General features: G+C 38.6%; 1 protein-coding gene across 2 annotated transcripts in view; it reads left to right on the top strand.

Moving 5' to 3' along the window:
• Window positions 1–15,859, top strand: part of srsf3a (serine and arginine rich splicing factor 3a) — a 22,661-nt gene extending 6,802 nt beyond the window's left edge. The window contains exons 1-7 of one of the 2 annotated variants that reach the window (XM_086041527.1): window positions 9,444–9,588; window positions 11,431–11,470; window positions 13,042–13,252; window positions 13,339–13,473; window positions 15,098–15,136; window positions 15,220–15,306; window positions 15,393–15,859. In XM_086041527.1, the coding sequence (XP_085897653.1) occupies window positions 11,464–11,470; window positions 13,042–13,252; window positions 13,339–13,473; window positions 15,098–15,136; window positions 15,220–15,306; window positions 15,393–15,420 (507 nt within the window). In that variant the 5' untranslated portion in view covers window positions 9,444–9,588; window positions 11,431–11,463 and the 3' untranslated portion in view covers window positions 15,421–15,859. Of the gene's footprint in view, window positions 1–9,443; window positions 9,589–11,430; window positions 11,471–13,041; window positions 13,253–13,338; window positions 13,474–15,097; window positions 15,137–15,219; window positions 15,307–15,392 lie in introns of those variants that run through there. The other variant, XM_086041528.1, reaches the window with a different exon arrangement.

The raw sequence follows: 15,859 nt of genomic DNA, 5'->3' as shown, positions 1-15,859 counted from the left end.
TTTTTTTTTTATCAGAAATGCAACAACTTTTCTAGCATTTTTTTTTTTTTTTTTTTTTTTTGCTGATTCCCTTTCTGCCCTCGTTTTTTCTCTAGCAAACAGGTGTCAGACTCAAGGCCCAGGGGCCAGATCCGGCCGCCACATCGTTTTGTGTGCCCCGCAAAAGCAAATTATGTGCAACTACTTCGCATTTCTTGCTAAAATGCCAAAATTGCAAATTGTCTTCACTTTTAAAACACTTTCTGATATTGAAAGCTTTTTGTTACCAGTCCCTCATTTAAAATAAATGTAATATTTGAATAAGTTGTTTTTACTGGTCTCTGATTTTGAAAAACTAGTTATTAATGAATTTGTTGTGTAACATGAGATCATTTGGGTTAACAGTCATAACGCCCCTACGAAGGAAACCATAACTACGATGTGTCCCGCAACAAAAAATTAGGATTACATTCCTACATCAGGTTTTCATAACAAGATAAAATGTAATACAGTATTATCCATCCATCCGTCATCTGAACCACTTATCCTTATGAGGGTCGTGGGCGTGCTGGAATCTATCCCAGATGTCTTCAGGCAGTATAGGCGGGGTATACCCTGAACAGGGTGCCAGCTATTTAATAATATTTATGAATTAAGGGTTAGGTTCAGCAACAGGTAGATTTTTTTTTTCTGAAACGTCATTAGCTATAAATGTCCATATTGCGCAAGCTTTTATAGGGCAAACCTAAAAATTAAAAAACGATCTCAAATACCTGATGTGCTAGAAGAAAAACACTGAGACTCAAAAATATGTTACGGGGCACGAAAAGCCTTCTCTGATTGAATTTTGCTGTTGACCAGTGTAATTTGCAATTAATTATGTCTTATCGTTTACAAAAAAAAAGGCTTGTGATGCCACCAATAAAACAAACATATGTATGATAATTCAAAATCCAGTAGTATTTAGTTAAAATAAATAATAGTAGATCTGGTGTACAATTATCACACAACCAGACCAGTCACTGTTATCCTATGGTAATATACTGTAATTCAAAGCACTGTATTACACTGTTAAAATACATTACAGTAGTGGCACTGTAAATTAACGGTAAAATACTGGTGTCACTGCTGCCAATAATTTTCTGTTAGAATTCGGAAGAATTCTTTACAGTGTACTGTTACTACCCTCACCTGTATCATCGGTAGCCAGCCATACACCATAGGTATTTGTCATTTTTAACCTGTGAGAGTGCGGGTGTGTCTGGATGCATGGCGAGCGGGGATTGATTTTAACCATTTAAGCACGTTGAGTTGCATTACTTTTGTATAAAAATTGCTTTGTAAACAAATTTTGGCTAATGGATGGATGATTGAGTAGATGTCACCAAATTTTTATGTACTGTATAAATGTACAGTACATTTTTTTAAGTACAGTTCAGTTGTATTTAACTACAGTAAATTTGTTTAATATATTAGAAGTGTTTTCAAACATTTATTTAGGTACAAGTTTTATTTGACTAATGTCCACAAAATGATTTGCAACAAGTTCTGATGGTTTTTTTTTCTCTTTCATTTGAAAGTAAATCACCACACCAATGCAACAGGGGTGTCACACTCATTTTCATCAATGGCCACATAATAGTTTTGGATTCCCTTAAATGGATAAATGACCATATTACATATAGCCTTCACAATTGCACCTGCTTTTCCATTTCATCGTTACTATATTCTCTAACAACAAATTTGAGTTTCAGAAAATAATGGCAAAAAATAGGGTTCAATTTAAATTCAAACTTGATTTGGTTAAAATCCTAGTGATATCTGTAAAAAATTAAGAAAGTTTGCAATTTTTGTGCAGATTTTACAAAACGAACAGAACAAATCCATTTAGCAAGAAATATGAAGAAGACGTACTTGAGTTACTTTACTGGGCCACAAGATATGTGGCGGTCGGGATCTCCCCCCCGGGGCCTTGAGTTTGACACAACACAAAAAAAAACCCATACTAAACGAGCTCTTTCACCCAACCTTAGCTTTTGGCCGACTCTGATGTGATCGTAATGCACAGTGGTACCTTGACTTATAAGTTTGATTCATTCCGTGACCTTGCTCATAGCTCAATTTATTTGTACAGTAATATCCCCAACACACACACTCACATGTACACACATATACAGTACTGTACACCCAATGTTTTATTGTATTTGCATGTTGATCTGTTTATTTAAAGGCAATGGCCTAGTGAGAGAGACAAGGAGCTTTGATTCCATGCTCCTTGCGAGTGTTTTCATTTTGTATTTGTGAGTTCGACCGTTTGTCCCTTGGAAAAATTTCTCCTCTGTTAGGGCTTTCTGGGACAAAAAAAGTCTCCAGGTTTCCTGGAATGTGGTCACTACAGTGGATAGCTATTCAAAAGTTGCTTTCTCCTAAATGAAAGAATCTTAAGAATAAATCGTGCATGAAACGTCTAATCTTGAGCCCACATTGCACACTAGTATACATTAGTAGTTAGCACATCAGCAAAGGAAAAACTTGACCATGACTAGAAATTTAACACCACATTACCAAGTACTAGCTAGAGAATGGAAGAAAAACTCCCCAAACTATAGAAAAACTTCAACAGAGACCAAGACTCAGTGGGGTGGCCATCTGCCAAGACCACAGACTTAATGCCGCCTTTGAGACTACTGGCAAATGCAAGTTTCACTCCATGACTAATAACCATAATAAACAAGAATGTTTGTGAAGAAACGATTAGGCTTTGACCAAAAACAACAACAAAAACCTGCGGGCCGAATCTAAAAATAGCTCACCAGTGATGGACTCAAATATGATCAGTGTCCTCACATAGATTAATAGCATCAATAGGGCCTGTCCCATTATTCAGATGGCCAATTTAATTTTTTAATTTAAGATTTTAAATTCTGCTAAAATCTGCTGTTTTCTGTAGATTTTTTAACACATTACAACATAAGGAAAATATAATGACATTCAAACATTGCCCCCATCAAAAAAATCATGAGAAATTGTCAAATTTTTCCCCTTGTTGTTGTAAAGTTCAAACAAAACTAAAGAACAAAGTATTGTAAAACAGTCAAATGTTCTGGCTTTAATTAATATTTTTATAGTTGTACTCATTAAGAGACCAAAAAGTTGTTTTATTCATTACAGATTTTTTTTAACTGACTGTCTGATTAATCGGTTATTGCAATTTTATTCCAGTAAATATCGGAATTGGCATCAGCCTAAAAGTAATAAGTATTTCCCATAAAACCTAACACAACTGCATCATAGTGTCTTCAGAGTTCCTTTTTTGGGGTTCTTTCACTAATAGTCCACCTTTTTTTCACTCAAACTGCCAAGCTGTCACTGTTGAGAGCCTAATTATGTTGTTGCAGTACACCACAGCGATTTGTGAGCCGTAGCGCTGGGTGATCTGGACATTTTGCATTCACACAATAGGAGAGAGCAAAATAAATAGTGTTATTTCTGAGATATGCATGAATTTGTTAGAGTGTTGCAACTTTTAATAAATCAGTTTGTCTAAACAGGAGTGTCGAACTCCGGTCCTCGAGGGCTGCTGTCCTGCCTGTTTTCCATCTCTCCCTGCTGCAACACACCTGTTTCAAATGATCAGCTCATAAGCAAGTTCTGCAGGAGCCTGATCCTGATCCCGATCGTTTGAATCAGGTGTGTTGGACGAGGAAACCTCTAAGACAAGAGTGTAACTGATTTAATTATGCACTTTTATCTGCTGAATTTGACAGACTACACATGTAAATTGTGCAACTATTACCATTTTTATGCTTTTTATCTCTGTACTATTATGCACTTTTGTCTTTACTATTATGCAAGAAATGTATTTCAGTGGGCCTCCACCATTTGAAAATAGGACTTTAAGTGGGTATTTAAGTGGCTATTTAAGCATGGGAGACATTTACACACATGAAGTCAAGGCGGCATTAAAAAAAAAAAATGAAGTAAAATCTCTTTTGCCACTGGTATTTTAAAATGTTTCCACAAGCAACTTTGTCAAAATCATGCTCAAAAACCCGAACCTGCAAAAATGACTGAAAACAATGACTGTAAACAAACAAAACATAGTACTGCATCCAATAGTTTCACACCAACTGCTTGTCCTTTTGTGTACAGTACAACCTTTGAATGGAATTTGACTTCATCAAGTAATGTGTTACACAGTTGCATAATAAGCACAACTGCAACATGTTGTCCAGCATTGTTGTTTTGGATAGTGACTACTCATGCACGCCTTGCACAAATTGTCAGTCTTAACAAGGAAACATTAAGGGACTCCATTAAAAAGAAAAAAAAAACAACTAATATCTTTTGACAGAAAATGTCTGTAAGACATTGTGTTTGGAGTGTTGTGTTTACTACTTTTGTTACTTTATGTAAATTACAACAAAAATGTGGTGTCAAACAAATGAGCACCTAAAAATGTATATCCAATGTTCTAAATATATTGCTGATTACAATTTGTGATGTTAGACTTCACCAAGCTCTTATTAATTTTTTAAATAATTATTATACAACATATTCAATTTCCTCAATTTGTCATATCAGGGAGTAATTGTCAACATTTTAAAATCCATGAGAATAGCGTAAAATTTTATTAATGTCTCAATCGAACTCTAAAGTGTTTTTCCACTTTCATGTGGCACTTCATTCATTTCAAATTTCAGCCTTGTCCTTGAAATTAATTTTTTAATGATTGCATTCTTTTGTAAAAAAAAAAAAAAGACTGCATCCTGCATCTTATTTCCGCGGCTTTGCCAAAAACATCTCCGATCACAAGTTGTTGTCTTTAATTAGCTTGCATTTAAGGTTTTCTGAGCGTACCGCAGCATAAATGTTACATCTCATCATTGTATCGACGTTGAGAACGCTGTCTAGCCGCATTGTTGGCATACAGCCAGACACCAATGGAAGGGAACACGGTGATCTTGGTTATATCAAAGGTGACATAACACAAGTGAATTGCAAGTCCACTGGGAGGTTGTCACCCGGATGAGTAATATAGTGAGGCGCCATGAAGACTGTTTCTCGCATGCTGTTGGAACATTTTATTCAATAGAGCAAAGATAATACACCAAGCAAACAACTGCCATCAAAGAGTACAAACAGCCTTTCATTGTGCGCCGCCTCCCACCTATTGATAGGAAAGCTTTAGATGATCTCGTACTCACCAGGTTGTTTTTCACAGAGGCTGATGTGCGCATTGTGGCGGCATGCTCTCCAGCTCGCTATGCTTACGTGGAAGTCACGATGACCTCATCTGACCTGATGTGAAATGAAATGCTTGAATAAATGTTTATACTGACGCACTGTGTGAGACCACACTGCTTGTTCCATCTTCCATCCTGGATTTGTTATGGCCAAATCCTTCTACAAAAACACTCAAAAGAATATCTTCTATTTTTTTGCTGTCACAAATGTATTTCTATATTAATGAATGTAAGAGATACATCTCAAAGAGAAAATTCATGGTGGTGCAATAATTTAAAAAGTAATTTGTGATTTGTCTTATTACTGATGCGTGCCATATACTTAAATATCTTAAGTAACCTTGCTTTGCTATCTCTTACACTACTATTTAATCCTTCTTGAACAGCGTGTCTTTCTTAGCCCTATCTTTTGAGGCTGTAAAAGTCTATTTTAAAAAAACAACTGACAGGCAGTTGCGGGAATCCGTCTGTCTTGTGTCTCGGTGTAACCAGAAGCACGCGGGTGAGTTCATTCAGGGATACAGCCTGCACAGTCATCAGGAAGTGAAACAGAACAGAATGTGCTGTACTAATCGTACTGAAAAACACTACCCTGAGTGGATGCATGAAAAAAAGACAACTCATTCACAACAGCAGTTCATGGCTGCTGGGCACTTTGCAGAATAGAAAAAAACTGTGCTCAACTCTTCATTTTGCGAAGAGAAAATACAAGGGGCTGGAGATCAAGTTAGAAGAGTGTATACTGAGACATAACTTAGCAGAGAGACATAATGCTCTTGTTACGTACATGGCGTAATCTCCTGTATGCATCTGTTGATCTCTGAACTTTTACCCTGTGCACGAGCAGAAGCAGGAAAACACTATTGAAAAAAAACTTGCATGAATTTGTTGCCTTCTGACTGCACGAGGTTTAACTTTGATGCATAGTGACACGAAATCAAGGAAATATCCTGACTTTTAAATCAATTGTTAAGACAGTTTGTATTTGTAGCACAAGATGCAGTGAAAAAATGTGAATTTGTTTGGGCAATTTTGACTTGAGAGAACAACATTTTTTATTTGAACGCTACATGTACTCCATTCACTTCACAACAAGCAGCGGTTTGGGAGATAGTAAACAATTCTTTAAAAACAAGACTTCAAGCTGTGTATGCTCCCCCAGTTGAAGTTTACTGTCGCACTAAACATTAAAATAAGAATTATTCTTGTATTTGAACCAAGCAGCTAGCTTTACTTTAGATAAATCAATTTAGCTGAACAAACATTGCACAAAAATAATTATACAAAGCACTTGTATTTAACCAACCAGCTATTTTTACTTTGTCTTACTTTGTCTTTGTGTTTTGTATATATTCATTTAGTTTAATGCTAACAAGCAGTTGAGGTTCACTGCCACAATAAACATAATTGGTACTATTGTATTTTAACCAATCAGCTTTAATGCTAACAAACAGTTGAAGTTAGCTGTCTCACTAAGGATAAAACAAAAATGAATATACAGTATTTGTATTTGAACCAACCAGCTAGCCTTACTTTATAAATGTTCATGTAGCTCAATGCTAACAAAAAAGCATAGATAGGGCTAATGAATGCATCGTTTAAAATGGATGGATGGACAAAAAGTTTTTTAAAAACTAAGCTAACATCAAGAACCACTTTAGTGTTGTATCTACTCAGGGAATGTAGGGTCTGTGCATATTACGTGAAAAGTACTCAACCAGTTTCCACGAAACCTGTTGACGTTGTAGAGTACGGTTTAGGGAAGTAAGCATTACATTTTTGTGTGCATACAGCAGTATGGCGCTACATCAGGGCTAGCGGGGGCTATAGCCCTGTCAGAAACCTGTGTAGCCCCAGTTTAGCCCCTCCAGCATTTTACTTGATATTCTAAAATATATGTATAAATAATGTTCTCAGCCCCCAATACCCCAACCCTCCATGAAGGCCAAGCCCTGCTTTAGCCCCAGGAGAGAAAAAAAATCCTAGAGCCATCCCTGGCATGCAGGCTTTCTCTTTCTTTCTTTCTTTCTTTCTTTTTTTTTCCCTTTGGATTATGGGAAAGGCGCCGACTTCTGCCAAGGCCAAACTTTGAACAAAACAGAATTTACATGAACACATGCAAATATTCTATCTGCTGTACTGGGTAAAACCTTCAATATCCGAGGCCTTGTTTATATAATCCTTGGAATGCTTCTTTGCCTTGTTTTGGTTTGATTTGTGTTGTATGACAATATTGCTGCTACCTTAAATTCTTTCATGTGATTGATAAGGTATATCATTATCTATCCACCCATCCATTGTATGTACCGCTCAATAGAGATGGAAACTGCACAGTAGCTATCAGTTCTATAGTATCAATGGTTGAATGAAACCGTTTACATCATGATACAGCCGTAATTGATCATAGTGCTATGGCAAACAGATTTTTACACCAATAAGAACCTGTGACCCAGCTAAATATGAGGGAGCACAAATGTAATCATGTAAATGTATGAAAAAGCCTTGGCTATCAATACAATTAATGCAAAACATCCAACATTAACTTTCTTCCATCAGGGACCACATCATTTCCAGAAACTAAAATGTGAGCTGTATTCAAAACTGGAAACACAGGCACGAAAATCTGTCAAAAAGAAATTTCATCCATCATGCTTTGCCAATTAGTGGTTGGTTGAGATGTGTGAGTTATTATATCACCAAAACAAGGTTAAATGTTCACAGTGACAGTTGGAGCCTTATCTAAATATAGACGGGCGTGGCGCCACTCCACAATCACCACAAGCAAGATACAGTATTAAGTGATAATGCGATTCAAAAAAGGACGTCAAAATGGAATAAATCACTTAACTGTCATGTTCAATAAAACACAAACATGCACAAATATTCATCTTTGAAGGTGGACCCTTCTTTCCATGCACAGCACATCCTTCCACCAAACACAAAGCTTGCCCTAAGTGAACACAAGGTCTTAAAGCTAAACTATGCTCTGGGCATGTACATGCAGCATATAGTAGAAGGAGCATGTTTGGCAAGTCATCTCCTGTTGAGCAATAACCAGCTTGTTGATTTAGTCATATTCCCTGCTGAGTAATAAGCAAACCACAGCAAATGGTTTGTGCATTTAAGGTTGTACTGCATGGCTTGTGTTTGTTTCTTGGCGCGACTGCGCACAAGATAAAATTTATGTACTCGTGTGTCTCAATAAATTTGAATATTCTAGCAAAGTTCGTTTATTTGGTGAAGTGACTTCATATTATACCGAATCATTAAACACAAAAATATTTTGCAGAATTCCAACTTAATGAATTACGATGTTCTCTTACGTAACATTCTCTTTTCTTAAGATGGTATATTTTGATTTGGTTAACTGTGAGCTTTAATCAAAATAATTAATCCAGCCTTCCTTTAGATGAGTAAGCGCTCACACAAATGGTCAATTTAGGATTTTCAATGGGTCTACTGTGTTTTTGGAATGGGAGGAACCGACGCATGCATCGGGAGAACATGTGAATTCCACACAGGGAAGTTGGAGCCAATATTTGAACCCAGAACATGAGAACTGTGAGAGAGAGATATGCTAACAACTTTCCTGGCAACACAGAACGTAGAGAATGTTCCCTCTGTTATTTAGACACCTAACAAAGCTTCATAAATATTGAGGGGAACCAAACATCTGCACTGTTACCTTCAGTGGTTGAATTTCGGCTGACTTCAGAACGTGGATTATAAGTAGTTTCAAAATAATATATAATATACAAATAAAGCGATACTATATAATAATAATTATTTGTATGACTAATGTGCAGAGAAATTAATATAAATATAATAATAAACTACATTAACAAAAAATGTTTGACCTGATATTTATATTTATTTTTTTAATGAACTAATTTGTTTGTTTAGTGTACAGGTATTTACCTGCATCAAATGTAATACAAATGTAGTGTAGTCCCTTATTATTTACAAATTACATTTAAAATGCAAGCGTTATGATATTAATAGCAGCAAGCAATTAATTAATGTTGGTATTCATATAATTTTGCATAATGAACTGTTTTGGTATCCATATAATTTTGTAGCGTAATGAACTTTTTTTTTAACCTGATGAAATGTCCATAAAGCTGGAGAACAACATATTTTAGTCGTTTTTCTGACACGCAGAACGGGAACATGACAAGAAACGTGACACTGTTTCTTCCATTAAAGTAGAGGGCGCTGTTTTCCAAGTGGGCTCGTACTTAACGAATAAGAACGTCATCCCTTCACGTTGGCGTATCCTGTCGGCGTTAACAAGTTAAGCTAGTTGTGTGGTTGGACTGAGCTCGACGGGAATCGTTTTAGCCGCGCAACAGTCTCAATATTGGTAAGATTCAGTCAAAAGTCACATTGTAAGTTTAAAAACGGCACTCTTCGGCCCCGACTGTGTTTTCGAATTAGGTCAGCCGAAATGCATGAGGCCTAGGAAAAGTGTAGGATCGACCGTCGCGATGCCAGTGTTGCTCGCTAGCATTAGCGTCCGCGCTCGCGTGTTTGATTCGATGGGGGATGGGGAGCATAGCCTGCTCTATTTTTACTCTTGGTCTTCTTTGTTGAGTTAATTTAGAGTGTTGAGGTTGTGTGACTTGGTGTCTGAGCGCTGCATTTCAAAGGCATCGTTGACGACAAACGTTTACTTTGAAGATGATTTTGGAAACTGGCGTGCTAAATGTTGCTAGCGTGCGTCAGCGCAACGATTTTCAGCGAACAGCATTGCCGCGTTCCATTCGTATTCCAAATGTGGCGTCCAAAGACCGTGCCTCAAAGAACAATTTGATTAGAATGCTGGACTCATTTAATCGATTTACGTCAATAGTCTTAAAATATTTCCTAGATGTCCTTGTTAGAAGTAATTTAATGCGCGATTGTATTGATATTGTTATTAATGTACAAGTTGAATGTATCAAAATTCGACTAAAGTTCAAAATGAGTCCACATTGTTCTTCAAAACTGGCACATACAAAAGGCGATCAGGAACTCTTACGAGGGGGCTTTAACACAGGGAGATATGAAGGGGCTATAACACAGAGGGAGCCAATTTGAAGTTGAAAAAGCTTTTTTTTTTAAAAGAAATGCTGACTCGAACGAACACAAGCATAAGTGTTTCACAAAGTAAAACACGGTAATTTATTGTTTGGAACCTCAGAAATAAATTCGGAATACTGGGTTAGCCCTTGTAAAATAAGAATTTTTCAATGAATTATGCGTTGTACTTGTACTTTAAGAATAAAGACATGAATTACAGGCAGAACAAGTGACTGTTTTAATATTGGATAGTCCTTTAGTATCTGTTTAAATTTACAACAGGGAGAAATCGGCAAAATGGGCTGTTTTGGGGGGGCAGGTTGACTGTTTTGTCATGTTGTAATGTGTTTTTAAAAAAAAGACCTTCAGCGTAAAAAAATCCTATTGTAAAAGAGCTTATATCCGCAGATGAATCGGTTGGCTCATAAAGGCCTAGATAGACCTTGTTGGCCAACTGTGACTGACGCTTACCCCCTGTGGCGTCAGGCCGACTGTCGGCAGCGGAAGTCAATCCGACAATTTGCTTTACAATGATATATATGCCCCCACTAGTCCAACACTTCTTTTTGATTAGAATTACGTTTGCGGAATATGACTTAAGTAGTCAAATCCACCCGTTTTTATCCGTCTCAGGGGGCAGCCATTTTGTCACTTGCTTTCGACTGAAAATGACATAACAGTTGCTCAGTAACAACCAATCACGGCTCACCTGTTTTCTGAAGCTGAGCCATGATTGGTCTTTACATGAGCAACTGTGGTGTCATTTTCAGTCGACGGCAAGTGGCAAAATGGCCGCCCCCTGAGATGTACAAAATGTGTGGATTAAACTGCTTAACTCATATTCCACAAATGCAAAATTAATCAGAATGCCATGTTTCAACTAGTGCATGCAACATATTCTTGGAAAGAAAATTTTGGCGTTGACTCCCACTTTAATTTTATGTACATGATAGAAGAAATGCAACATTTACCATTAGAAATGTTGCAGTCTAACAACTTGCAGCTAAAATCAAAATACTCGCTTATAACAACTGTGCGTGACAAGCACTGTTTCCTTGGCTCATTTATAACAACTGGGATATTTGGGCAATGTATTACGTTTACAAGTAGGTCATGTGACAATTTCCCAACTTTTTTTTTCCAGGTCTTTTTCATCAGTAGACTTGGACCTGCTGAAATGGGAGGTATGAGGAGTTCCTACTTGGCAATACGATATAACACTGTCCCCATTGGATTACACATAGCAATTTTCTGTAAATATAAAAGCATTCATAAGCACACTGTGTTGTAACATGTTACCTAATATACGAAACAAGATTGCATGCACCAAATTATGGACTATATGCATGGAGTGGGTATCACGCTGGAAAAATATACCACAACGACAGACAGCGCCACTGACCATTAAAGGACCATCTGCGCATGTGTGAGATTAAATCCCATTCCATACCATCGGCGGCGGTAATCACTAGTTCTCGTTGTTAGAAAAATCCAACCGGAAAGCTATTGGCCGCGGGTGGATTATAAAAACGTAAACAATGCATTCCGCTGTATTCTTCGCTCACGATGAGCTCCCACGCGAAGCAAACCCTCACGTTCTTGACACGGTATTGTGAAATACTTAAATCGTCAACCCTTGCTCTTCTACTTGTAAGAAGATTAAGGCAGCGAAGGCGTGCTCACTGTTTATCCGCATTTGTCACTTTCCGTTGGTGCTCCCGATAGCTGATTTGCAGGCTAACAGACAATCAGAGTGACCAAATGTCACGACTGGCGACGCCGATTCAACATACGTAAACGCCCACCGGATGCTTCCTGACGGGTTACGCCACTGCGACGGTGGTCACTACACTAATCACGACCACCGACGTCGGTTTGGTCTATCTAGGCCTTAAGGATTGAGACAGCGAGTCCGAGCAAGAGCAGCCCTCCGTACAGTGAAGAGCTGCTGACGGTGACACAGTTAAAGGTATTATTAGCTTGAGAGTAAAATATTGGCTGATAGAGGGGACAACGGCAGTCTGCCTGAAGCACCACCACCTAACTCATAGTGTGATAAATAATACACGGACATGAGAATAGCTTCCGTGTTGTCAGTTTAATGCAGCGACTTGTGACGGTATCAAGCTTGCTCAGCGATCGACGTGGGGAATGTCAATATAACAAAGTGCAGTGACACTCAACCTCCATACCGTGGTAAGCAATCCCACCTGTAACAGATGGGACTGGTGGTCCCAGGAGAGAAGCTTCAGTAAATTTACATTTACAGATATTCAGAACAGACTTGTATTAAAAAAAAAAAAACCTTTTAATAGCTACTCAAAACGGTGAGTATTAATAATTTCAGGCGATTACGTTGTTGCCAAAGCACAAGCCGTCAAAATGGGGCAATCTAAAACACTTCACGTCAAAAAAGCTTAATGTGGCTTAATGAAAAAAAATTTTTTTTTATCCGCACATTAAACATTTTGAACAGTCCCATCAAAGAAAAGATCTCTGGGAGATCGAAGTAGCTTTAGAATTCAGGTGGTCCTCGTGTTAAAGGAGCGGTGCCTGTCGGTCACGGACTTGGGTTAGAGTTGCATCATATGAACAGCGCGATCTGCTACAGCGTCTACTCTCCACCGGAAGCTTCGGTGCCTTACGACATTTTAAGGGGTCTGAAGACTTTGCGTACCCACTGTAGAATGTATCACAACCCAGTGAGGAAACATATTGCTCATTGTTTTCCCTCTCTCTCTCTCTTCACGTCAAGACCCTTCTTACAACAGAGACTGTCCCCTGGACTGCAAAGTTTACGTTGGGAATCTTGGAAACAATGGCAATAAGGCAGAGTTGGAATCGGCTTTTGGATATTTTGGTCCTTTAAGAAGTGTGTGGGTTGCCAGGAACCCACCAGGCTTTGCCTTTGTCGAGTTTGAAGATCCAAGAGATGCCTCTGATGCTGTGAGAGAACTGGATGGAAGGTAACGCCTGTTCTTTCTTTCTCATTATTCATCAAATGTCGTGACTGTTTGCAATTATACTGACTGTAAAGTTCCTTTTTTGTAAGGTCAATGTGTGGATGTCAAGTCCGTGTTGAATTGTCCACTGGTGAAAAGCGTTCTAGAAGCCGCGGTCCTCCTCCGTCCTGGAGTCGATACCCGAGGGATGAGGGAAGGCGCCGTAGCTCTCCAGCGAGACGCAGGTATGTTTCTAGGTCCACGCTGTGCTTTTAATGTGTCACTTTCGGTATGTACACATGGCTGATTTCCCCAAACTGTGAGCGGCAAACTGATTTGAAAATATTACTTCTTGATAAATTGTTGCCAACCAAAGCATTGTGATTATTCACAATGATCTGTTTGCCTCACGCATTTCCTATGTACAGTATATTTGGCAGTGCCAAATTAGACCAACTGTCACAAGCAGCTTTTGTCTGCTCCGAACATGAGAATTTCTCATTTTGTTGAAATACATAACTCTTAGAACTGCTTTAATTAAAACGTCATCAATCATACACCTATTCATAATTATTTTAGAATACAGTTCTGTCGGTATAAATTTTGTTTTGCTGAGTTCAGTTTTCCATCTATTAATAAACTGAACCCCGTTGCAGAGTCACCACCACGCTTCTCAACATCTGAGTCAGTCAACTAGCCCTCTTTCAGCATCATGTGACTGCTGACCAGCGATCTGCTTGGCTGGTTTTGTCACATGACCCAGGCGCAGCGCCAGTCGTCAGGTTCCACCAACCTTTTGGTTCCTGAGCATGCAGTTCACGGCATCCTCCTCTGCTCCAACCTTAAACCAATCAACAGCGGCCCACCTCACTTTATCAACCAATCGGCGTGTTTACTCGTACTATTCGCCACAGTATCAACGGGAGCGGCCATTGGCTTACATCCCTCCCCCCTAAAGACAGGGAAAACTCTACAGCCGTCCCCTGCAGCCAGCAAACAAGCAACTTATCGGCAACATTTGCAGCATGTGGCAGATCCTCTCTGCAATTTCACCTCCCTCGCCAGGGCTACCATGCGCCATTTCTTTCTTGTCCAAACCCCCCCAAAATAGTAAGTTGCTTTTATCATGCTCTTTATAGTTGTATGAGTTTTTCTATTTCAAAACTCACATTTTGCACTTGGCAGTTGTCTAGTTTAAATATTTAAACGCATCCCAGTAGAGCGTCAAAACATTGGAACGGCCCTCTGGTCTGGTGTTTGCATTTACTACAATCAATTGCCTGTGTGATGTTCAGAGGTTTCATGGCTCAACAGCTGGCCGTTTAGGGTGACCTTGCAGTTTTGCTTGTTTTTCCTTCTCTGTCAGTGATTCTCACCTGTACAACTGTCTCCTGTATAGATCAAACATCGAAACATTTCATCAATACCTATTTGGTTTGCTGCAGCGCCTCTATTGAGCCAGCAAACAGCTTAAAACGACACGCGTCCCCTTTTTTGTTTCCTATTTTTGTACTGTGTAGCTGGATACAGTATGTAATGTTTTTTCACACAATACAAACTTACTCAGAGAATATTGCATGGTGTAGTTATAGATATGCATAGACCTTTTACGCACAACTTACCAGGATGAGAACTATCCGCCCCAACCGCCCCCCCACCCCCAAGTGAGTTCCAGGGTTGAGGATTGATCTTGTCAGTGATATCTGAACTGGCCCTTTTTTTTCCCTTGAGTTTAAAAAACATTTAACTAAAAAAAATGTTGAACAATTATTGGGGAGTTCCATCAAAATGATCCTACGAGTTTTCCATTGTACCTAAACACTTTAATCCTGCTAAAAACATGTTTCCCCGATTTCACCTACATTCTAGATCCCCTCGGAGGAGGAGCCTGAGCCGCAGTCGCAGCAGGTGCGTGCATATGAAGCTTTTTTTTATTATTTATTTATTTTTTTAACCTTTAAGGCAACAATTAACTTTATTTTTCCCTTCAGGTCTCTTTCACGAGACAGACGCAGATATCGGTCTACTTCCAGAGACAAGACCCGTAAGCGCTCAAGATCATTCTCACGGTCAAGGAGGTATGTGTCATAATTGTCATGTATGTTATATCTGAACTACTACTTGGTGCTTTATCCTTCCATTGTCTGTGCCCTTTCCTCCGCAGCCGATCTCGTTCTAACGACAGGAAATGAGGACGTCTCAGAATAGCTTATGCGTGTGGGAACTCCAATTTTTTATAGTCATGCTTTCTTTTTAGATGTTACTTACAACTCAAGGTGGTGTTTGGGTTGTCCAAGTAACAGTCATTACAGTCAGTTAACAATAAAGGACATGTTTTCCTCTGTATTTTGGTTAATTCAGCATGATTGATTTGGTATCTTGCAGGTTTTGATTTTTATCTGGTTTAAGTTCTAATTGTCTTCCTGTTCTCGAATTAATTCCAATGTTTTTTATTTTGCTGTTCATGTGTGTGTGATGGAAAACAGACTCGCCCGGGGGGTGTTAACCATAGCACGATCTGCTACTGTTTTTCATTATCACATTTTCAAATCAACCCCCTTTTCCTATTTGAGCTCTGACAACTTTGCTTATAGTGAAACATTTCATCAATAAATGTTTTTTCCTAAGTCA

Source organism: Filicampus tigris, chromosome 9 (genome assembly GCF_054856515.1).
Source record: "Filicampus tigris isolate MCC_2025a chromosome 9, RoL_Ftig_1.0, whole genome shotgun sequence".
NCBI classification, from domain to species: Eukaryota; Metazoa; Chordata; class Actinopteri; order Syngnathiformes; family Syngnathidae; genus Filicampus; species Filicampus tigris.
This window is presented reverse-complemented; position numbering and strand designations above follow the sequence as displayed.